Genomic DNA, 25,174 nt, shown 5'->3' on the forward strand with positions numbered 1-25,174 from the left:
TCAATTATGTATAATTGTGGGGGTCAGATTGATGTCATTTGATTTCACAGCCCATGGTGGGTGGTTCCGGGGTACATGAGGGGCGGGGGTAGTTGGGAAGATCTTCAGTTGTCATTACCAAATCAAGCCAGTCTCTCTTAGTTTTCTCATGCCGCTGATATCTGTGAAGGCCATTTTGTATTTTTTTTTACAGTGGCATCCACAGCTCTTTTATGTCCCTCAACTTTCTTAGCAGCTCAATGTCTGCTGCAAGGGGTTAAGGCTTTTTTCAACGATTTTGTTAAATCTCATTGCCAGCTCAAAGAAACTCCAGAAGAAAATACTACAATTGTTGAGCCAATCTGCAGTTGACTGGCCCCTTTCTAATCTCTACAATCTTTGTGGGGAATGCCCCAGATAGTCAGTAAGGAAGGCCCTTGTATCAGACATTACAGTCTGTCTCCTCCCTGTATTCTCTAGGAATTGTGACTTTTACGGGCTTCATCTTTTACCCGCTGCCATGTTGGAGTGTACTCCAATGGGCAAGGAGACTGCAAAAGCATGCCTCAATTCCGTTCTTTAGGGGAGGGTGGAGGGTTTATGTTGGGGTGTGTGTGGGGCAAGAAAAGGAGGCTTGGAGGAAAGAGCCTTAAGCTCACTGACCCTGCGAGCAGATGTGATAGCAAGCAGGAATGAGGTCTTCAAAGTTAGAAGGCGAAAAGGACAATTATGTAGTGGCTCGAAGGGAGCACTCATAAGGTAAGTATGAACAAGTCCCACTGGGGCATTACGAATAGAGAAGGAGGAAAGAGATGAGTAATGCCCTTTAGAAATCAATTTACAACCGGAGAATTGAAAACAGACGGCTGATCAGGAAGGCGTATAAAGGCAGATATGGCAGAAAGGTAGCATTTAAGAGTGCCCAGAGCAGAAGCCTTATGGGCCAAAGATGGAATGAAGAGGAGAACCTATGACAGCGGGGTAGAAAGGCGATTCACAGCCTTTGCTGTGCACCATGCCACAAATATGTTCCATCTGCAGGCGTATACCGTTTTAGTGGAGTGGCGGCTGGCTGTCAAGATGACGTTACAGAGTTTGGGAGGAAGGTTGAAAGCTGTCAACTTTTATCAACTGTCGCTGCTCAAGCTCCACGCAAAGAGGTGGAGGCTGTACAGGTTCGGGTGGAGGACACTCCCGGAGAGGCAGTCTGATCGGAGGATTGAGGGCCATGCTCAAGAGCTAGGGGTACCAGACTCTTTGTGCCCAGTCTGGAGCCACAAGAATGACTTGGGCCCGGTTGCGCTTGATCTTCTTCAGTACTCTGGGCAGAAGTGGTACAGGCGGAAAGGTGTACAGGAGACCGCAATTCCACTCACAACGAAATGTGTCGCCGAGCGAGTGCCGCCTTGGAAATTCCAAAGTGCTGACATAGTGCGGTCTCTTCGGTGGCTAACAGATGTAATCAAGGCTCTCCCCACTGGCGAAAGAGGCCGTGCACCACCTCAGATTGAAGACGCCATTCGTGATCCATCATGAACCGGCTGCTGAATTTGTCTGCCCTGGCGTTAAGGGATCCTGTCAGGTGTTGAACCACCAGGAATATGCCCTGATGTTCCAGCCATTTCCAAAGGCGAAGAGCCTCTTGACATAGGGCACAACCCCACCTACCCTGTTTGTTGCAGTACCACATGACGGTGGTGTTGTCTGAACACCTGCACTACTCTTCCTTTGAAAGAAGGAAGGAATACCTTCAGGTCGCCTGGAGCTCCAAAAGGTTGATGTGGAGACCAGACTCTGCCGTAGACCAGAGACCTCTGATCTCCACCTGTCCCAGGTGGCCGCCCTATCCCAGGAGTGACGCATCAGTCACTACTGTGAATTCTGGTTGGGGAAGGGAGAGGGATCTGTAGCTGTCCCAATCCTGGTTCGTGAGCCACCACTGCAATTGACGTGCAGTCCCCTCCGATATCTGGACGACATTGAAATATACCCCTTTTGCTGCACCCACTGGAACTTCAGGTCACACTGCAGAGCCAGCATATGCCACCTGGCATGATCCGTTAGCAGGATGCAGGAGGCCATGAGGCCCAGCAGCCTCAGGGTCATTCTCACAGAAATCCGGGATAGAGGCTGAAACATCGGTATCATAGCCCGAATATCCCAGACTCGCTGCTTGGGAGGAAAAGCCCGAAATGGCCCTGTATCCCGATCTGCTCCGATGAGAAGGAGCTTCTGAGAGGCAATCAGGTGTGACTTTGGTACGTTGATAGTGAACATCAGCAAGTGCAGGAGGTCCGCAGTAGTCTGGAGGTGGAAGACGACAGCCTAGGCCGAACCAGCCTTCAACAGCCAGGTGTCGAGATAGGGGAAAGACACTTTCATGAACACCCAAGGAGCGTTGTTAAGGCCAAAAGGGAGCACGGAAAAATTAAAATTCTCGTAGCCTACGGTGAACCATAGCTACCATCCAGTCTACGGACAGGACCGGAGCCAACATGAGCATTTTGTACTTCTCTTTCAGAGGAAGTGGTTGAGGACCCTGAAGTCTAAGATATGACGCAGACCTTTGTCCTCCTTGGGTACCAGAAAGTAGTGGGAGTAACAACCACAACCTACTTCTGGCACAGGGACCCTTTCGATAGCTCCCTTGGCCAAGAGAGCTGCAACTTTCTGGCGGAGAAGGGCCAAGTGATCCTCCGACATGCGATGGAGTGCTGGTGGCATGGAGGGAGTAGCCCCTTCGGACTATCTGCAAAACCCACCTGTCTGACGTAATGTTTTGCCAGTGGGGGAGGTGATGGCAAATCCTGCCACCCACTGGCTTCTGGTGGCCCTGAAAAGTCGGACTAGGAGGCTTTGGAGGCTGCTGCAGCTGGGTTATGGGTGGACTGGCCCACATGCAAACACCCAGACCTGCGTTGCTGGGGCTCACGTCCGCGGCCACATAGAGGCTGGGTAGCTTGCGCGGCCCTGTGCCCAGATTGGGTGGAACGTGGTGGGGCACCCTTTCCGTAGCCATGAAAGGCGGATTGCGTGGGGCGGGATGTTGGGGCAGGAGGTTGCAGCGAGGCCCAAGGATCTAGCCGTAGCCCTAGTATCCTTTAAGCGCTCTAGTGCGGTGTCCGCCTAGTCATCAAACATGCGACGGTAATCAAATGCCTTGTCCAGAAGGGTAGATTGGACAGCTCCAGATAAACCAGACATCCTCAACCGGGCGTTGCGCCTCAAGGCTACTGACGTGGAAAACATTCTGCCCAGAGAGTCAGCGGTATCCAGCTCACACCGAATGGTAAACTTAGCTGCGTCTCGACCCTCTGCCACTTCGTGGGTGAACACGGCCCAGGCCTCCTCCAGGCACTGTGGCAGCACTTGTGCAACGGTATCCCATACCGTATGGGTATAATGGCCTAAGTGGCATGCGGTGTTCAACGACCACAGCGCTAAGTTTGTGGAAGAAAACATCATCTTCCCAAGGTCGTCCAGCTAACTGGATTCCCTATCTGGGGGAGCAGTAGGTAATGTGCCCTTAGAAGACGAGGCTTGGGCCACCAAGCTCTTGGGGGTAGGGTGTTGGGAGAGGAAAAGTGTGTCGCCCGGGGCCAGGCGGTGGCATCGGGCAATCATCCTGTCCACAAGAGCCCTGTGCTGGGCTTGGACCAAGTCCCCAGAAGGACGTCAGTGATGTCTTCATTAAAAGGCAGCAGGGGCTCCGAAGAGGCTGCTGCGGGCTGAAGCACCTCAGTCAGGAGGTTAGTCCTGAATGCCACCGTAGGAAGCTCCGGGCCGAAGGCCTCAGCAGCCCTACGAAACACCATCCTCAGTAGCCCAGGTAGAGGGGTGAGAGCATGCCAAGGTCTGGGGAGGTAGCGACTCAGGGCAGTAGGGAACGCAAGCGATGAACAGCGGTATAAAAGTACTCTCCGACGTCGAGTGACGCAGGTCCGGCGTGGTGTCCAAGTCGGGGGTGAGGCTGGGGTTGATGCCGGTTGGGGGCACAATAGACGTCAGGGGCGTTGTCACTGGAATCGGCGTCAGGGAAGGTACTGTGAGGTCAATCGGCGCCGATCCGGATCCAGGCCTGGATCCTCGGGGCCAAGCCAGCACCAACAGCTTCAAAGGCCCAGGGCCCCAGCTGAGTCTGCCGGGCCCGAAGGCGCACCAGCAGTGTTGGGCTGCCTAAAGATGCCAATGAGCACTTTGTAAAAAGCTCGAAGCTGGGCAGGGGACCCTCTGGCTCTGGGACAGGTTGGGAAGTGCGTAGCTGTCCCAGAAGCGGCCTCCGAAGACGGAGTTGGAGTTCAAGTTCAAGTTCAAAGATTTGTATAGCGCACTACTCACCCAGAGGGTCTCAAGGCGCTTGAGGGGGGGGGGGGGGGGGGGGGGTATTTTACTTATCGAATATCCAAGTTTTTAGTTGCTTTCTGAAGGAGAGGTGGTTCTGTGTAAGGCAGAGGTGGGTGGGGAGAGAATTCCAGGTTTTGGCCGCTAAGTAGGAGAAGGATCTTCCCCCCATGGTGGATCTATGGATGCGTGGAATTGCGGCGAGGGCTTGGTTGGACGATCGTAGTTGGTGGTGGGGGTGTAAAAGGACAGGTGTCAGGGCTAGGGTGGCTTGCGGTCTAGGGCCCGCCCCACTCTGTGGACGGATGTTCTCTGCGTCATGTTCGGTGCCCTTGTGCGGCAAGATGCATCAGTTGTCCTTGGGAGGGCGTTGGTGGCTGACTTGTGCTAGGAGACCTTGTTGCCCTAATGTGTAAACTGTCCTTCAGTGTTTAAATGTTTCAAAACTCTGCTTAGTGCTAATCCGCCTAATGCGTGAGCTTTTGTTTACTGGTCGCATGCGTGAGCTTTTGCTTGGGCGTTGTCACGTTAACTTACGCGACCGCGCCCAATCTTCCGTGCTCACTATTCTAGGCCCTTCGAAGAGGAAACAGTGGGTTTTTGCTGCTCCGTTTCTCTCTGCAGATCTTTGGATTTCTTTATGAAGAATTTACCGGAGGCTTTCGGTGAAGGTTCCAGAGGGCGTGGCGGCTTCCAGCTTCTCTCGTCAGCAGAATCCTGAGAAGAAGAAACCTTCGTGAGTCCTGAGAAGTATTCTGGATCTCTGTGAAAGTAGAGTAGGTCGTACTCTACAGGTAGGGGAGAGAACTTGGTGCTCATTAGTAAATAACTGTTTAGTTACGTGTTTATTTTAAAAGGAAGCGATTAAACTAATTCCCATTAGATTTCTTTTTTTGCAAAAAGTTCTAATGCTCCTCATTCAGTATATTGGCGCAAAGCAACGTTTCTCATTGTGAATTGAAGAATATAGCAATGTTTATTCTTTGATTATTTTGGCGCGCAATAACAATGTTAATTCTATGAGTATTTTGACGCAATTCAGTGTAAAGAGTTTTTTCGCAATAAGTAATTTCAAGAGAGAATGAAGGAATACATATCTTTGTTGTGCTTTGGGGATTAACCTGGACGACTGTTCGTTTCAACGTTTGGTAAAGGAGTCAATTTACTAAAAGGGTTTTTATTTCTTTGAAGAAAATAATCTGTCGCAATTCACAACAACCAAGGAAAAATCAACCAAGTGATTTAGAAATTGGGCTTTGTTTTAGAAATACAGTTAGCCTCTTCTAGTTGAAAGAATCTTTGAATCATATGTTTAGAAGAGGTTGAGATAGGAAAATTCTCAGATTGTATCTTATTGTTTTTAGCCAAGTGTAAGGCTTAGAAGTGTTTATTACTTAACTTTTCCTTTTCAGATCTCCTTCCCCGCTGTTCCCTTCCTAATTCCCTTTTCCCCCCGCTTGATCACTCCAACATTCTGTGTAATAATTACAATCGGAATTGGAGGTGTCGAGAGGTGGGTCCTTATTACTTCGCATCAGACCTTGAGGAAGACTTCGTCTGACAACAGGCGCGCGTTGAGGCATTCGGGTCCTAGGTCGTAGAGGGCTTTGTGTGCGTGGGTGAGGAGACGGAACGTTATTCTCTTGTTGACGGGGAGCCAGTGGAGGTCTTTCAGGTGACCGGAAATGTGAGCTTGGCGGGGGAGGTCTAGTATGAGTCTGGCTGAGGCGTTTTGGATGCGTTGGAGTTTTTTTTGTAGTTTGGCTGAGGTTCCGGCGTAAAGGGTGTTTCCGTAATCCAGTCGGCTTGTGACCAGAGCGTGGGTGACCGTCTTTCTTGTTTCGGTGGGGATCCAACTGAAGATTTTTTTGAGCATGCGTAGGATGTTGAAGCAGGATGATGAGACGGCGTTGACTTGTCTGGTCATCGAGAGGGAGGAGTCCAGGATGAAGCCCAGGTTACGTGCGTGGTCCGTAGGTGTGGGTGCGGTTCCCAGGGCCGGTGGCCACCATGAGTCGTCCCAGGCAGAGTGGGATGAGCCTAAGATGAGGATTTCCGTTTTGTCTGAGTTCAGTTTCAGGCGGCTGTTCTTCATCCATTCGGCTACTTCTTTCATTCCTTCGTGTAAGTTGGTTTTGGCGGTGTTTGGGTCTTTGATGAGGGAGAGGATCAGCTGGGTGTCGTCTGCGTAGGAGATGATGTTGAGGTTGTGTTGGCGCGCGATGGATGCGAGGGGACTCATGTATATGTTGAAGAGGGTGGGACTGAGTGATGATCCTTGTGGTACGCCGCAGATGACTTCGGTGGCCTCTGATTTAAAAGGGGGGAGGCGGACTCTCTTCTGGGTTCTTCCGGCGAGGAACGAGATGATCCAGTCCAACGCTTTTCCTTGAATTCCGACGTTGCTGAGGCGTTGTATGAGGGTGCTATGGCAGACTGTGTCATAGGCTGCGGAGAGGTCAAGTAGGATGAGGGCAACTGTCTCTCCGTTGTCCAGTAGTGTTCGAATGTCGTCTGTTGCAGCGATGAGGGCGGTTTCGGTGCTGTGTTTGGCTCGGAAGCCGGACTGTGAGGGGTCGAGGGATTTGTTGGATTCGAGGAAGGCGGCGAGCTGGTTGTTGACGGCTTTCTCAATGACTTTGGCAGGGAATGGGAGGAGCGAGATGGGGCGGTAGTTCTTGAGTTCAGTGGGGTCTGCTGTGGGTTTCTTTAGAAGGGCGCTGAGTTTGGCATGTTTCCAGCTTTCCGGGAAGGTAGCGGAGTTGAGGGAGCAGTTGATGACGTCTCGGAGATGGGGTGCGATAATGGATTCTGCTTTGTTGAAAATGTGGTGAGGACATGGGTCGGTTGGCGATCCTGAGTGGATGGAGTTCATCAGGCGGATGGTGTCTTCAGTGGTGATTGGGTTCCAGGCGCAAAGGTTGTTAGATGGGGATTTTGGTTCGGAGGTGAGTGGAGAGGACTGGTCTCCGGAGTGGTTTTCAAAGCTGTTATGTATGTCGGCGATTTTGTTGTGGAAGAATGAGGCTAGGGAGTCGCAGAGGTCTTGGGAGGGAGTGATGTCGTTGGTGGCGGCGGTGGGCTTGGTAAATTCTGTGACGATGTTGAATAGTTCCTTGCTGTTGTGGGTGTTGTTGTCAAGTCGATCCTTAAATGCTGATTTCTTGGTGGATCGGATCAGTTGGTGGTGATTGCGGGTGGGGTTCTTGAAGGTGGCCAGGTTGTCAGTGGTGGGGTTTTTTCTCCAGGCTTTCTCGAGGGTGCAACAGAACTTCTTGGATTTCTTAAGGTCATCGTTGAACCAGGGGGCTTTTTTGCTATCTTGCTTGATTTGATGGTTTTTCAAGGGTGCGAGTTCGTCGGCGCTGTGGGTGATCCATTGTGTGAGGTTGGTGGCTGCTTGGTTTGGGTCCGATGATTTGGCAGGAGGGTTTTGGTGAAGCGATGTGAGGAGTTGGTCGGTGGTAATTTTGTTCCAGTTTCTACGGGGAATTGGTTGTGGGTCGTGGTCTTTTTGTAGTTGAAGTGAACGCAGCTGTGGTCCGTCCAGTGGAGAGCTGTGGTGTGATTGAAGGAGATGTGCTTGCTGGAGGTGAAGATTGGGTCGAGCGTGTGCCCGGCATAGTGAGTGGGGGCATCAACAAGTTGTTCGAGTCCAAGGTTGGCGAGGTTGTCCAGAAGGGTGGTGGTGTTGCTGTCGTTTTTCTTTTCCAGGTGGAAGTTGAGGTCTCCCAGTAGAATGTAGTCCTCGGAGGGGAGGGCGTTTGGGCTGATGAAGTCGTGATTTCTTCGCTGAATTGTGTGCGGGGTCCTGGTGGCCTGTAGATGAGGGTGCCTCTGAGTGTGGTCTTGGGGTCAGTGTGGATCTGGAAGTGAAGGTGTTCGGCGGTGGCGAGGTTATTGTCGGAACTGGTCGTGATGCGGATGGTGTTCTTATGGATGATGGCGATGCCTCCTCCTGTTTGGCTGGTGCGGTCCTTTCGGATGATCTTGTAGCCGTCCGGTATGGCTATGGCGATGTCGGGAGCTGATGAGGCGTTCATCCAGGTTTCTGTAAGGAAGGCGACGTCCGGCGATGTGGTGTTGAGTAGGTTCCAAAGGTCAATGGCGTGTCTGTGGACCGAGCGGGTGTTGAGCAGGATGCATTTCAGGTGGTTAGTGTCGGAGCACTGTTTGGAGTTTGTGGATTTGCTGTGGATCCTGATGCAGTCGAACTTGCAAGAGTGGCAGGTGAAGGGTCCATGGGTGTGTCCTGGGGTGGCTTGGTAGCAGTTTGATGGTCGCCCGGGGTTAAGGGCTGAGAGGGTTGTGGCGTCGTACGTTATGCAGGCGGAGTGGATTTTGCGGGGGCCAGGGGGTCTGCGCTGGGCATGGTCCAGGCGCAGACGGGCGTAGACGGGCTTACCTTTGGCGCACCTTTGGCGCGCATGGGGCGCGTCCGCTGCGCGTGAACACTGCGCGCAAATGCCTTCGACATAAGTGGATAGTGGAGGGAGGTGGGGCGAGGGAGGAGCAGCTGGGAGGCGGGAGCAGGGTGGAGAGACGGGCTATGAGGCACAACAACAACAAAATGGCAGCAAAAGAGAAAGCGAAACAGGGCGAGACTGGGGCACAATCTGTGGTGTCTCCGAATATGGGCAGAGGCACAATCGGGCACAATTCAATTTAAAAGCAATGCGAGCAGTGCAATAAAATCTAGGTTCACGCTACCAGGCAGCTTCAGATGACAATGCAGGCAATGAGAGCAATGTAAAGGCGCTATAGTGCTACGAGATCGCAAATAATAACCAACAAAAAGCGCAAATGGTAATGTCAGCAAAGCGAGCGAAGCGCAGACCAATTATCAGCAGTGGTGATGAGCTAGAAAGCGCTACGATACCAGGAGCCTTGGGATCGTGGGGAGCGACCGCTTCTGAGCGAGTCAGGAGGGTCAACGACGCTCCGGGTCCCGTGTCACGCCGGGCGACAGACTGAGAGAAGATGAAGGGTGACTATGCTTCTTCACCTTCTTGTGCTTCGACTTACCCGAGGAGTGCGAAGACTTAGATGACGAGTGGTGGTGGCTCCGTGACCAGTCCCAAGACGTTCCTCTCGACCTGGACCTCGAACAACGCGGAGCAGACTGTCGGACCTCCAAGAGCTTTTGGGATTGCTCCCACAAAGACTTCAGATTCATGGCCCGGCAGTCAGAGCACTACTTTGGGTCGTGGTCACGATCCAGGCACCAAAGGCACATAAGGTGCGGATCCGTGACGGACATCAATTTGTGACAGGAGTCACAAGGCTTGAAGCCGGTCCGACGATAGGAATTCCCTCTTGCTACCAGGAGTCGAAGACTCAAATAAAGACGTCAACAAACAGTCAAAAGAAATTTGGTCAAAACATGACTAAGGTGCAAGCTCTCTTTGGATCTGCGCTGGCTGGCGCGGAAAAAGAAAGAACTGATGTCAGCGCGCAGGGGCGGTGTCTAAGTAGATACTGCAACGTCATCCCGGCGACCACAACGCCAACAGCGGACACGAAGTCGACAGGCGCGGAGTCGATGGAAGCCACCTACCGACGCACAGGGTACTGCTACAGAAAGATTCTCCAGATCCAGTCTGACGCCTCGGGGTAATTCTAAGGTAAGGAATCTATAATTAATGTTCTCTTTCAGATGTATAAGTTACTTACCTTTGGTAACGTAACATCTGGTAGAGACAGTCTAGCTGTAGATTCCTTAACTTTTGAGTTCTCCCCAGGCTCCAGTCGGGATGCGGACATTTTTCAGCAGTACCTCTGCGTGTATCGGGACGGTGTTGTACGGCTCCGTGATGACGTAGTCTCCAGATAGGATGTCAGTGGAGCCATTAGGTTTCCTCCAGTGCACACACATCAGCTTCTCCTGTGAAAACTTCTCTGACAGAACGCAGAGCCACTCTAGAAATTGGCTGTGGAACCAGTGTACCACAAAAACAATCAACATCTTTTAAAACACCAATTATATACAAGATGAAATGATTAGCCAATACCATCCAAAGAGTTTAAAGTAAAAACCCCACATTATTCAACGATGCTTAGGCTATGAGAAACTCTGCACCACGAAGAACCATCCTTAAAAGGGGAACACCTTCACTCTATGGACCACTCCCCAATGCAAGTGAGAGGCATGTCCATACCAATTCAAGACCCATGAAACAATAAAATGTTTGAAGATAAGTAATTTGTAACTTGGAGACATCTAGCCGCAGGTTCCTTAACTTTTTTATTAAATACCATAGCGGTACCCACCAGTGGAGGGTCTGCAAACTAATCCTACAACAGTTCTCAAAGAGAACCAGCCTGTCAAAAACAACAACTGACTAAATGTACGTAGAAATAGGGAAAAGGGAAAAAAACTAAACCATCTGAGGGTTATAGGATACTATATTCTGTTCTTCAAGGGGAAAGATAACTCATGGACCAAAAGGGCACAGAACAAGACAAAAGCCTTGTAATCCATATTCTTCACATCAATAAAGAAATATCAGAGAAGAACCGTTTTGATAAAATTCATCAAGGAGGACTCACAGGACACATACCATTACACTAAGATGAATGAGCCTCAATACAAAACTGAAGACATAATCTGTACACCATGAAAGGATAAAAATAATACCTCCCTGGTATAAAGAACATTTGCTTGAACCAAATGACCACCCGAAAGGGCGTGAAGTCATGGACACGTCGAGACACTAAAGGGGAACAAGGAAAGAGATGCAACCGCATCTCACTCTAAAACCTTTTTCTGTTTCTTTCTCTTTTTTTAAAAAAAAACACCTGTAACGAATTCACACAGACATGTATATACTGTTTACATAATGGCGAAACAGAACTGAAAAACCAGTTACAAATATTTTATAATATTACTGAAAAAGGTACTACCCCTAACAGCAAACCACCTTAGGTGACATGAACCACCATAGGTAACCTGGCATTAAGATAATGCCTCTTGTAAATCTGAACCCTTGCCAGCAGCAAACCCATGTGACCACACTTGTGATCCAAAAGGAAATTTGATTACTACTACACCTGTACTTATATATATAAATTATTATCAAGTTTTCAAGTAGCAACAGCCATGAATTCTCCAGGACTGTTAAATATCAAAAAGAAAATTAGATACAAACCTCAAAAAGACCAGTAATATGTAACCTAAGACAGAAAAACATATGCAGGAACATTGTAGGAGAATAATAATAAGACCTTCTTATCCCAAAATGATCTCCTACAATGTAAAGCATGACTGAAAATATCCTTAACCATTTCAGATACTACCTCTCAGACAGTCTAAGGCATTGAGCTTACACCGCTGTGTTCCAAGATTGAACAAAGGAATTACCTAGGCCCTCCAAGAAAAGGGGGAGCCATGTACCAGTGTATTCCAAAGAATACAATCGGTGTTCAAAAATCAAAACACCCATAGTATATATGCAGTCTGCTTCAAGTAAAGAAAACTAACTGTGCAAATACCCTGGTTAACCAGACGAGAGTGAAAAGTAGCATCGAGGAAAAATAATGGATATGAGCCCACCATAATGGCCCCTAAAGGGCATAAAACATACTCCAAGAAGGACCAATCCAATAGCAAACAAATAGACTACGTAAGAAGTGCAAGTACATCTATACATTAGCCAACCAATACTGCACATAGAGTAAAACATATACCATAAAAGGTATGAACTCATGAGACTAACAGCTAGATTCATCATAGTCCCGTTTTGCGAGTCCTTAATAGCGATTATTAAGGAATCGCTATTAAGGACTTGCAAAACGGGATTCATGTAGGAATAGCAAAAAATATTGCGATTCCTACATCATCCTTATTTGCGATTAGCAAATTGCTAATCGCAAATAAGGAATAACTTCCCATTCATTCCTATGGGCCTACAGGCCCATAGGAATGAATGGGGAGTTGTTCCTTATTTGCGATTAGCAATTTGCTAATCGCAAATAAGGATGCGATTTCAAGGGTGCTAGGGGTGTCCAAAGGACACCCTGTAGCACCCCTGAAAAGCAAATGTACACAGGTGTTGCGCACACACATGTCCAAAGGACATGTGTGTGTGTAACATACCACTTAGAAAATTACACTAAAGTGCATTTTTCTAAGTTTTCGCTATTTACCACAAAGTCAGACTTCGTGGTAAATAGCGGCCGGAAATTGCGAATTCACATATTTTAAAAGTTTCAAGAATTGCATTTAAGGAATCTCAAATAGAGATTCCTTAAATGCAATTCCTCGCAAATATGAGATTTCGCTATTAGCGATTTTTGCATTTGGGATGATGAATCCCAAATGGAAAAATTGCGCTCGCAAAGGGCCAGATTCTCAGAATCTGGCCCTTTGCGAGCACATTTTCCAATGATGAATCTAGCTGTAAGCTCCTCGTCAGAGTAAAATAAAAGAACAAAACTTGACCTCCACCTCTGCTCTCCCTATCTGTACTTTATTGGTCACGTTGAATGCTCTTATATAATAACATGGTCTGCACTGGAGATTTATTGTAACTACGGTGAACCAGTGATGCTCTGGGTGCCGACTGTCTTATCTGCTTCTTGCATGTTGAAAATAATAAACAGATTTTCAGGCAAACACTCTCTCAATAAGAAAGAATTAGTGCTTAATACTTCAACACCACAAGCACAACAGCGGAGGCAGGAAATAAAGCTTTACCCAACTTAAAGATCCACAACCGTGTCGGTTTAAAAGGGAAGCAAAAGACCTGAAAAGGCTATAGTACAGGTGCATCAAAGGTCATACCAACCCGAACAGACTCAAGGAACCTCAACTCCTGCAACAAAGCATGTCTGCAAAAAGAAGCAGAACAAGCCACAACACCACCAATAGAATAAGAAGTGTTAAAATCATACAAACAACTCAGGCCGACGTCTACCTGGAAAGGAGGAGAGACGTCAGCTGGTATCTGCGCAGATACCCGGAGTCACGGTGAAGCCGGCTCTACAGTGCACACTGACTCCAGCTCGGAGTCTACCGGTGCTGCAACAACAGGCAGCGTGATGGCGGCTGACATCATGCTGGATCCGACAGCCATCGGTGGCCCGGAAGGACCATGCACCGTCACCTCAGAGTCCGAGGCTGGAACTGTGGACGAGGGCGTACCTGCAGTAACAGCGCCTTCGGCCTCCTTGGGGCTCGCAGGCGCTCCAGAGGGAGATGAGGGTCCAAAGACCAGATGGAGAGCCTTGTAGTACTCCTGCATCTGCTTCCAGGTCGCCCAAGCTCCAGGGAAAACTAAGACATGGGAGCGACGCCAGAATGGAGGTCTCCGCACAAGGGCGTGAGACATCTTCGCAATCCACGTCGCGAGTCGAAGAAGCCTCAAAGGGCCGGGTCTTCGGTCTCTTGCGATCCTGCTTACAGTGAGATGTCACTGGAGACTGGGAATGTTGCCATTGACAACGGTGTGAAGAGCAGCGCTCCCGGGAACGACCTCTGTCCCGGGAGGAAGACGGACGACGTGAGCTTCAACCGCTGACAGGCGTCACAATCAGTGGCTTTCTGGTGCTCCTCCAGGCACTACATACAGATGAGTGGGTCCATGCCAGACATCTTGCAAGCACAGGACCCACCACAAGACTTAAACCAAGAGGGCACAGAGCACACCGTTTCAGATTAAAAAAGTTAATCAAAGCAGGCTGAAAACCGGCCAGAGATGCACTTCTACGGATCCGCGTGCAGCACAGAAAAAAAGAAACTGACGTCAGCGCGCTGGAGGGAACTTGTATGGCTCCAATGACATACTATGCGGAGACTATGTCATCACTGAGCTGTATGACGCCGTCATCCGGCGCACAGAGGTGCTGCGGAAAATTCCGGATCCAGACTGGCGACTGGGGAAAATTTCAAAGTTAAGGAATCTGCAGCTAGATGTCTATCAGATAAATCGGTATCATAGCCTGAATATCCTGGACTCGCCATTCGGGAGGATAGCCCCGAAACTGCACAGCGTCCAGAACCACTCCAATGAAAGGGAGCGTCTGAGAGGGAATCAGGTGCGACTTCGGCACGTTGATAGTGCACCCCAGTGAATTCAGGAGGTTCGCCATAGTCTAGAGGTGGTAGACAACTGCTTGCGATGAGCCAGTCTTTAACAACCAGTCGTCGAGCTAGGGGAAGACTGGAACCCCTGATCTCCACAGATAGGCTGCACCCACCGCCATCTCCTTTGTGAACAACCGAGGGGCACTGGTGAGGCCAAAGGGGAGCACAGCAAACAAAGTGCTTGTGGCCCACCTTAAACCATAGGTAGAGACGATGGGCAGGCAGTACGGGGTTATGGGTGGTTCTGTGGGTCCCCGGCTCTTCGAAGTCTTCTGGGTCCAGTCTCGACTTTGGTCGCAGTTCGCATTCCACTTTATTAGTAAAAGGTTTGGTGTCCCCCTAAAGACCATTATGTATTTGTGCTACTTACCTGTTCTCCTTTTGAAATATTGTGCATATTGTGTTTATATCTCTGGGTAGGAGATATACCAATGTGTGAATGTTTATAATAAATAACTATTTTTATAACTACACTGTTCGGTTCTTTTTTGTTAAACCTACATTATATTATTAGTAGGGGTAAAACAAGCTGCTTTACACTCCTTCTGGACTAAGCCTGAAGACTGCTCTCCACAGCTACCACTAAGAGAGCTTTCTAAAGTTGTCTAAGACAGCTAAAATCAGGATAAGTGTTGTCTAGAATAGTGCAGGGTGCTTCAGTTAAATAAGTGTGCACCATATACTAAGCCAGCTTCCTACATTATTGCAGGCCTGTGTGAGCTGGCGCTAGCACCACTCACAACAGATATAGGTTTCCTTATATCTGAGGTTACTACACTCAAAACCTTTAAGTCACCCCTAAGGTAGGCCTTTTCAATCCTGAAGGCACGATGATTGGTTCTACGTGTGAGGGTGCCCTGCATGTGCAGGACACCCCCTACAAACCCAGGAGTCGATTCTCCAGGCTTTGAAAGTGTGGTCAGCCATTTATACATATAGTGGTCATCAAGTCAATTACAAGATGTCTAACTATATATTGGCTGCACCGAAACCGGTCATGTTAGGTATCAAACATGTTGGAATCCCACCCCAACACCGATTCCAGTGTGGGATGTAGGATCCCATGTACTGGGGGGCTCTCCTAGGGAGCTCCCCTGTATTCCTGGTACCAGCCTTTCAGGGTATAATAGCAAGCTAGTGCTGCTACCGACCACAGATCCGATTCTGCCCTCCTGCTGCTGAGCCAGGCTCGAGCAGGGGAAGATAGGACAATATGTTTCCTGTCACAGGGAGGTGTGTATTGAGCTGGGGTAGGGTCGCTTGCCAGAACCACTGACTATTTTGAAGGGCACATTTGGTGCCCTCCTTGCATAGTCCAGTTTAAAGCAGTTCAGGGAGCTGTTGGCTCCTACTCTTGCGCAAAACTGGACAAAGGACATGGGAGTATTCTTCCAGCTGTCCAGACCCTCATCTGGATGGGACCCCTGAATCATCTCAACCCTTTCCTTTGGGTACTTACGGGCTTACCTGTGGGTGGCTCTTCAGATTCGTCATGAGTAAAGATACAGATCTGAAGTAACTTCCACTTCAACAGGCTGGGCATTTTGGACTTTCTTTGCACTTCGCTTTGAGAACCGAGAATGCATCTGAAAGACTCCTGGTCTCTTCGTCCTGCCAGTCTTCTGCGTCGTCTGTGCCTGTGCTCCTTGCAGGTTTGTTTCCAGGCCTGTGGGCATCAAAGCTACCCGAAGGAATCTCCCTTGGAGAGATTGAATCCCTCCCCTGCATCTGCAGGCACCACAACTAAGCTAACCGGTCTGCTGCTCCTGACTTCGAAAGGGCCAGCAACAAAGGTGGTGGTTCTGCAACTCCCTTGAGGCCTGAACTGTCTTTTCACTGAGTTTAAGGCCAGTATCCCTCGTCGGAACCGCTGGAAGAGCACCCCAGTGCACAGCGTAAACTTGCTGTTGCCAAGGCTTGTTGACTATCCTCCAGAGATCTTCGGGCTCCAAGATGCTCCAGCCTCTCTTCCTAGCAAGATGTTCATCCTCACTGCATCCTCTGCACTGAGGGCCTGCATCATTGGTGAGCTGCTCGAGGTCCTCTTGTGACTCCTGTGCCTTCGGCCTGTGGGTCCTCTTGAGGGTCTTCTTTGGCTCCAGTGGGCTCACCTGCTTCCTCTGGGCCTGCTTTGACTCTCCTGCTCTTGGTGAGTCCCTTGCTGGTCCGACACTGCACCTTCTTCGTTTTCCACGTCTGTTGATGATGCCAAGGATTGTTGGTGCTCCCGCTGGACACTGACCCCCTGGTTCTCGACTTCAGACGTGGGACGGCCCGTGAACGGAACCTGGTCTTCCACAGTGTCACCTGGTCCTCACAGCCGCAGCGACAAGGTCAATGTCAACTCTCCTGCATCTTCAGTCATCGGTGGTCATTGGTCTTCTGAGCCTCCTGGTCACTCCTTAATGGCATAGATTCTGTCCCCTCTGCTTGCAGGCACTCCTCTTCAAGAATCTACCCTTTGATTCCACCGTACTCTTTCACCTTCTTCGCCAGAGGCATCTTCACTGAAGTCCTATAACGTGGTCTCCAGCGGTTTCCAACGTCACTTCACACCTATGCATCAGGCTTCCCCGGTGTAGGTATCCAGGTTCGTGGGGCACCCACGTGTGGGGTGACACTCCAACCTTCCATCTTCCACAGGGTTTCTTCAGTCTTCTGGGAAAGGGCCTTCTTCAAAACTGCAACCGCGACTTCCCTATTGACTAGAATGGAGTACATGGCTGTGTTTCCACTATGCACATGGCCTCCGTGGGGTTCCTGGGTACTTAACTTAGATGATTCCTTGGGTCCATGACTCTTCTACGTCTTCTGGGTCCTGTTTCTTCTTCGGTCACGGTTCGCATTCCAATTTATTAGTATATGGTTTGGTCTCCCCCTGGAGAACACGGTGTATTTGTGCTACTTACCTGTTCTCCTTTTGAAATATTGTATGTATTGTGTTTATAACTCTGGGTAAAAGACATACCAATGTGTTAGTAAGTGCTTATGATAAATAACTATTTTTAGAACTACACTGTGTGGTTCTTTTTCGTTTAACCTACACTATAGGCTTACCCAATACCTGGACAGAAGCCACCACCAAAGACAGCCTCAAGTTCTAATTGGATGAACGAATTGGAAGACCTACCCATGAATAAGTAAAATGCAGGACGAGGAGACACACCCCTTCAAGCAAACTGACATAAATAGGTCACGAGACGAAGGCCCTAACTGGGGGATATGCATCCTCAGGATTTCTTAAAGGCTAGCCCTTGAATGGCAGTAGCCATGTGGAAACAAACAGCCACCGAACAGAGTCCAGGAGGAGTGAACTAGAAAAGAGGGAGTCAAAATGATCACCACCAGAGCTAAACACAACCAGTATGACACCCTAAATACTCCATATGGCAAATGGAGAACTTTTCTGAATGAAAGCATTTTGGATTGGAAGCCAAGGGCACAGCAAAAAGAACTGACATCATTGTGCCAGGTGGTGTTATATACAGCTCTGTGATGTCACGCCCAGTAAGATGCAAGTGTGGAGGCATGTCACCGGCTAACTTACTGGCACAGGAGAGCTATTTCCAATTTTCATATCCAGCTGAGTCATGAGGGGAGGAATCTGCAGGTAGATGTATCCTTCTTAGTAGTATTAACTTTGCTTGTACAGGCAGTAAATTCTAGGCACTCATGGTCCAACTGGGTTCTGCCCATCAAATCTGCCCTGGTGTTTTGCTTTTTGACTACTTAGTATGTGACCTTTTTACTGAGGATGAGCCTCACTACCTGCGACTCACCCACGGTAAGCTAAAGGTAAATGAAGGGCATGTGTTTACTGCCAGTGTCCGATTGTCAAGAAAAGGAAGCTGCGATGTACAAGGGTAACAGGCACTTGGCTGGTGACATGTGTGCTCATGTGAGGGCTGTGCGTGAGAAACTTCTGTAGCGCATGAGAAACTTCTGTACTGCGCAGCCCGGTACTGCGCACAGGTAGTCTGGCACATAAGGGACTCTGCAGGATTGGATACTGACCTGGGGTGGGCCCAAAAATGTTAGTGTACACTCTTAGGGAAAGTCAGAGCGGTTTACTGTCTTGTCTGCAGCGGCAATTCATTTTACCATGGTGAAGGCTGCTTTGGAGTGCAGCTCCGCTTCCCTTTGCCCTACAGAGAAAAATGACATATCGAATTGGAGTGTAACCTGTACGGGAAAATCAATTCTGCAAGTTCCAAAAATATATCGGAACAGCTCATGGGTCACAAGGGATTGTCATATTTCTCTCACTTGACTCAGGATCTTTGCCCAGGCCTTTAGTCGCACTGCTCTTGCCAACTTCATTACATTTCTCTCCAGCAGAAGGAACAACGGCCACCCCACACAAAGAGAGAAATTAACAGTGCTTTACTCAGCTCCTGAGGAGGAACGAAGTGGGGCGGAATGATCTGCATCAATCAGTTGTCACACTGTACATGGGATGGGCCTGCCCCAGCCCACTAAACAAAGGAGGGAGCCCAAACCCCTGAAGTCAACACAAGATGGGATCCCTATGAAGAATTGGTGGGAAAGGATCTGGCAGTGAAGACATCGAGGGTCGGAGCTGAGGTTCCCAGAGTAGATGTCGCAAGTGACTTCTGGGTGACGCCATTTTGAAATGCCCAACCAGGCTGAGCAAGAGGGTTGAGACAGGGGTGGAGAGGTAGCCTAGAGATGCCTTTCTTCTGGAACCTTCCACCCCCACTGAAAAGGCTTTGCACTTCTCTGGTTGGGATTTTCTGCTGGGCACTGGGACTGGAGGTGTAAGCCAAGGACAACTGGAAGGAGGACCCTCCCGACATCCATCTGGACCCAGGACTTGGACTACAGTTGACACTAGGACCAGTGGCGTTCTTCCTAGCACCAGGGAAACTGATCCCAATACACCCCTTAAGGACCAGTTGGGAAAAATAAATGGACTTCTACACCAAAGAGTAGAGAAGCCCAGAGGAGTTAGAAAGAAGGGAAAGACTGGTGCAACGAGGCAGAGGAACCAGGTCCCTGCCATGTTTGCTACCTTAGAGGCCAGGAGGCCTAAGGAAAGTGCTCCAGCTCGCTTGGACTTGCCACCCGGAGCAAAATGAGCCCAAGAACACGGAAAATGGAACAAAGGGCCCAAGATATGAGCAGGAGAATAACTAGACCTTTGAGTTTGAGTGTACAAATTCATCAGCGTCCTCTAAGGGGCGAAGTTTATGGACATATGCTTTGTGATCTAAATGTGTAGCCCTTTAGGGGTTGTTTTTGTAAGAGCATGTTCAATGGCTGAAAGTACTTCAAAAGCACACAGACCCATGAGTAGTTCATTTTGTAAATGTTTTATTGAAATAATGATGTTGACTGTAAATATTGATTAAAGTGCAGATGCTTTATTAACATTAATAGGTGCATTACACATACTTATTATGGACTAGCTGTACCCGGCCACGCGTTGCTGTGGCTCATTCTGGTTAAATGGAAGAGAAAGAAAAGAGCAAGCGCACGTTTCAAATAGGTTTAATTTCAAAATGCTTGTGGGTATACAATATGTTTTTGTGACTATTGTCTCTATGCGTCCCTTGTGGTTGTTGCGCATCAAGCAAATCAATAGGGTCTGTTCGGCCTTTCGATTAAAAACATGCGCGTATTGTACACGTGTGTATTCTAATCCAACGTTGTGTATCTATAAACACGCTCTAATGTTGCAAAGTGAACCAACTCCTCCCCCCTCCCTCCCTCCACCCACTTCCCGGTCTGCCATCCTGACATCAACTGTCCATCCTAATATATGTAGACTATTGTCTCTATGCGTCCTTTCTTAGTACAAAGTGAACCAACTCCTCCCCTCTCCCTCCACCCACTTCCCGGTCTGCCATCCTGAGACCAAATGTCCATTATAATATATGTAGACTATTGTCTCTATGCGCCCCTTGTAGTTGTTGCGCAGCAACCAAATCGATAGGGTCTGTTCGCCCTTTCCTTTAAAAACACGCGCGTATTGGACAAGGGCGTATTCTAATCCAACGTTGTGTATATATAAACACACGCTTAATCGAATCCAACATTGTGTCAAAATTTCAAAGCAATCTGTGAAGAACTTTTGGAGATTTTTAGATTTTGAACAAACGAACATTTACATTTTTATGTGTTTTTTCGGGCTTTCGATTAAAAACATGCGCGTATTTGGCACACGCGTATTGGAATCCAATGTTGTGTATATAAAAAAAGCGCCTATTCAAATCCAACGTTTTGTGAAAATTTCAAAGCAATCGGTGAAGTACTTTTGCGCAGCAACCAAATCGATAGAGTCTGTTCGCCCTTTATAATAAAAACACGCACGTATTGGACACGCGCGTATTCGAATCCAACGTTGTGTATATATAAACACGCGCTTAATCGAATCCAATGTTGTGTCAAAATTTCAAAGCAATCTTTGAAGAACTTTAGGAGAATTTTAGATCTTGAACAAACGAACTAACATTTTTATGCGTCTTTTCGGACTTTCGATTAAAAACACACGCGTATTCGACACGCGCGTATTGGAATCCAACATTGTGTATATAAAAACAAAAGCCTATTCGAATCCAACGTTGTGTAAAAATTTCAAAGCAAGTGGTGAAGTACTTACGGGGGTTTGCGATTTTGAACAAGCGAACATTTACATTTTTATTTATATAGAAGATTATTGCATTTACGCCTAAAGTGATGGTGTTTTACCATGTAGTTTGTTGATCTTGACATCTTTAGGGGGTCAGAGTTGATTATGCAATTTCATCAGCCTTATGTATATCTGTAAATTACTGCATAGTACTGAGTAATGTCTGTGTATTAAATGTACTTTTCCTTTTTCAAATGAAAAAAGCACAGACTGAATATTTATTTATTGAGTGTTATTATTGCGTGCCAACGAATGGTGGTTACTACACCACCTTCCTTGAGTAGCCTTGGACTGCTTTGCTCGGCTACCCTGAGAGAGTCCAGTGCCACAATGTGGTCTTTGGTTCCCAGTAGGGAGCAAATGTGGACCCATACTTGTGCAAGCCACACAAATAATGGCCCATTTACTTATAGTTGCCATTGTTGATGTCCCCTCGGTTCCTCCCCACGTCTCACACGTCTCAATGAGGCAAAGAAAAAGTCCCAGGAAGGCAAGCCTGCGCGCAGGTTGGGGCTTTATCTAACCCAACTGTTTTAACAGTAGGGGAGGATCGCAAAGCATCACTTGAAGTTGCAGCACTATTGCTGGAGAAAAAGTTTCCAGATCCAGTATGGCAGCTGTAGGATATTCATAAGGTAAGGAATCAGTGGAAATATGTATCCATCAGAAACTGACTTTCCACAGTAAAACTACAAAACAAAGAAAGTCTGTATGAAGAAAAGCAATTAAAAATGAACAGACACTTGAAAGGAGGGCGAATGGCTTCATGCTCAAAAGATGAAGGTGATACCTTTCAGTTGTTCGCCTAAAGCCAAAAAACAGCCTGGGTTAGGATCAGTGGCGCAAGGAGAAATCTCCAAAATAAGAAAAAATGGCAGAGAAAAGATAAACACAAGAAAAATAGCGAACCACAATAAAAGAAACTAAGGTGATGTTTTCTCAGAAATTAAGATTATTACTTGAAATTTGAACACAGCAAATACATACAAATGGAGAATTTAAGTAAACTGGGTAAAGAGTACCTCTGTTATACAGGGAATGGCAAATAGGTCATTTTACGTCATAATTAACTGCTTAAATCTGCCCCTTTTAATTCACTAAAAATGAGAGTTTGACTTTAAAATGTGTGCTGTTTTAATGTAAAAGGGTCGTGAAAATGTCTTCACTTACTTCAAACTTTCTTTCTACACGGATCGTTATCTTGAAACACCCCCCCTCGTCTTCGCTCACATGATCAGAACGATTCATATTTAAAACATCTAGTGCAGGGGCAGTAAAAGTAACGAAACGTAACCTACCAAGTAAACGGAGTCAGAGCCATCCAAACAAACATGAAACCTAAATAAAACCCATCTGTTTTAGTGATGATTTTAAAAATCAAATACTTCTTCTGAAACAGCAGTAGGATAGTAAGAGTTTAACAACTTCAAGAAAAGAGCAAAGGTGCATCCTATTCTTCTTGAATAAAATGCATTTTATCGCGCAATGATCGGTTTCAGAGTTCTTACTAATTCAGATCTTTCACAAACCTTAAAATCAAACAAACAGGTTCCATTTCCCAACATGGCCAGGTGTAGTAGTAGCTGTGAAATCCAAGTATAGCTCCTTTGGGTAAAATCTGATATATAAAATGCTTATCTGATGTAATGGGCTAATACCATCGATCTAACTAAAAGCGATGTCATGGAATGCATGAACATGGAAACTAAAAAGGCACACTATCTTGAAACCCAGCACTTGTAACACAATATGGTGCCACAGCTGTCCATTATGGCATTCTTCAGCCAAATATAGCATGCCATCTGCGGTTTGCTCAAGCCTTAAGCAAACCAAAAACAAGGCGAGCAATTTTTAAGAAGTTTCACATGAATGAAATGGCGTCTAAATGTGGGATTTTGATGACCAGGTTATTAAATTGGAAATAATTCAAATAGTGCAATCCTATTTAATAAGTGTCACAAGCAGTCGTTGGCTCGATCTGTGGTAACAGTTACTGGAGTATTAAAATGAGGTTTCACCTATATATATATATATATCTCAAAACAGTATTAACGACTTATGAGCCTTAAGTAGAAGGCTCCTCCTTTTAACCAAATCTTGTATGATTAAATTTGAGTGGTGGCATATCGGCACTGCTCACACATTGTGAAGTGTGCTGCACTGTCCTAGGTTCTGTGGCTATTTGTGTACAGTCACTGATGACAAACGAGTGCATTCTCTGCCCACTCAAGTGGAGGCTACCCAGCAGCTGACATGTTGGCCCTATTACAGCCTGTATTAGGAGCGGCTGTCACGCTGAAACCTTTCAACGACTCTTCCACCGTGTTCCCCTCTCTAGGGAACCCTTCAGGAGCACCGCACCGTTATTCTAACACATGTTGTACCGGGGATATCAAGAGTGAAGGTTTTATGCATAATCTGCTTCTAGGTTTCGCAATACTACTTTGCCTGTTAGACGAGTAAAGAGACAGAGTATTTACATTATCATTTGACACAACAATAATAAATGCATGATTTTGTTTAAAGTTCCACCATAACTGGGTGTGCAAATAAAAGTAGGAATACTTTTATGGCGAAATATGGTTTCTGCGGTAATATAACAGCTTATACAAAGTTTAATTGCCATGAATTCTTTCAAAAGTTGCACATGCACTGAAAGAAAAAACATTTAGAGAAAAAAATAAATCGCAAAAAGCAGAATGAAGGCCAAAGGGGATATGATTATGCTTTTTTAACATATACTTTATAATTTCTTGTTACCCTTTTCCCCAAAAGGATGAAAAAGATGATCATTTTATAGTCTGAACAAAGCAGCACGACTATTGATAACATCAATAGAGTCCTTGGATAGGGGCATTATAGGGGTTTGTAATATATTCCAGTTGAAGAGCTACAGGGGTGAGTCAAAGGAGACTACAAAATATAAGTCAACGAGGGTGCCCCAAAAAGTGGGAGAGAATATGGGGAGCCTGGAATAAATACAGAGGGAACATTTGTACTCCGCCTCTGACTGCATCTGATAAGGCTTCTGATTGAGGCAGGTGGGTGAGAATTGGTGGCTTGTAGCTTTCTGCCAAACTTACTGTAATGATTATATAGTTGTTATGTTTGTGTCAATGTGAGATGAGACGTGAAAAGTTTATCATGCTTCAGTCTGTAACCGCTTTATTTGCCGTCATCAATAAACAGTTTAAAACATATATATATATATATATATATATATATATATATATATATATATATATATATATATATATATTAGTCAAATAGAAACTGCAAGGTTGCTTATCCTGCCAATTGACCGATGAGTGGTACATAAATACTGATGGCCTAAGGAAACTACTACCTCCTTTCTAGACAATTAAACATTAGGCACTTTAAAGTGTAAGTGTGTATATATACGAGGCTGACTGGGAATTGCGAGACAAAACAATCAAACATTACAATAAATAACGTCACTATATAAAGCAGCTCCTGTTGTGGCATTAGCCACTGCAAAGTATAGAACATCACCGTGTTGTATATTAGTACAGAAAAACAACCCCCTGCTGCTTACCTTTCAAGTGTTTAGCTCCGTCCACTGCTCTGGTTAGAGATCCATCCTCTATTAACTTGTCTGCCAAATAAAAGATACAATCCGGGGTCAGATGTAACAAGCACTGCCTTCAAGAGCCTGTGTGCTCCACATTCCATGACCATATTCATCGCTCTTACACCACCCCCACCTTCCCTACCCAGCAATGACTCACACACATCATTGCAGCAAAGCAGAACTGCTGGCACAGGCTATATAAGACTCTTACACATCAGAAATGAGGAATACAATAGATCAGAATACTTTTTACAGTATTCATATGTCTATTTGAAAATGTGTTGCTGGGTTCTCTGGATATGTATTTATGAGTAATAGAACGCGTTCTGTAAACGCGCGTCTGGCCAGGCTGGGGTTAACACAATTATACTTTCACAAGAGCAATTTGAGGCAAACATTTAATATATCAATGTGCCATTTACGCAAATATATTTCTTTTTCAGCAGATCTGCTGAACAACACATGTTAATAGTATTACATTATTCAAAGATTTGCAATTAATATGGTGTCCTCTTTGATTAAACAA

General features: G+C 46.9%; 1 protein-coding gene across 8 annotated transcripts in view; it reads right to left on the reverse strand.

The window, feature by feature from the left end:
• Positions 1-25,174, reverse strand: part of SLMAP (sarcolemma associated protein) — a 1,084,481-nt gene that overhangs the window by 391,942 nt on the left and 667,365 nt on the right. For all 8 annotated transcript variants that reach the window (XM_078661565.1, XM_078661566.1, XM_078661561.1 and 5 more), the window contains one exon: positions 24,613-24,672. In XM_078661565.1, coding sequence (XP_078517691.1) covers positions 24,613-24,672 — 60 coding nt within the window. The remainder of the gene's footprint in view (positions 1-24,612; positions 24,673-25,174) is intronic.

The sequence above is a fragment of the Lissotriton helveticus genome, chromosome 9 (genome assembly GCF_964261635.1).
Source record: "Lissotriton helveticus chromosome 9, aLisHel1.1, whole genome shotgun sequence".
In the NCBI taxonomy this organism is placed as follows: domain Eukaryota; kingdom Metazoa; phylum Chordata; class Amphibia; order Caudata; family Salamandridae; genus Lissotriton; species Lissotriton helveticus.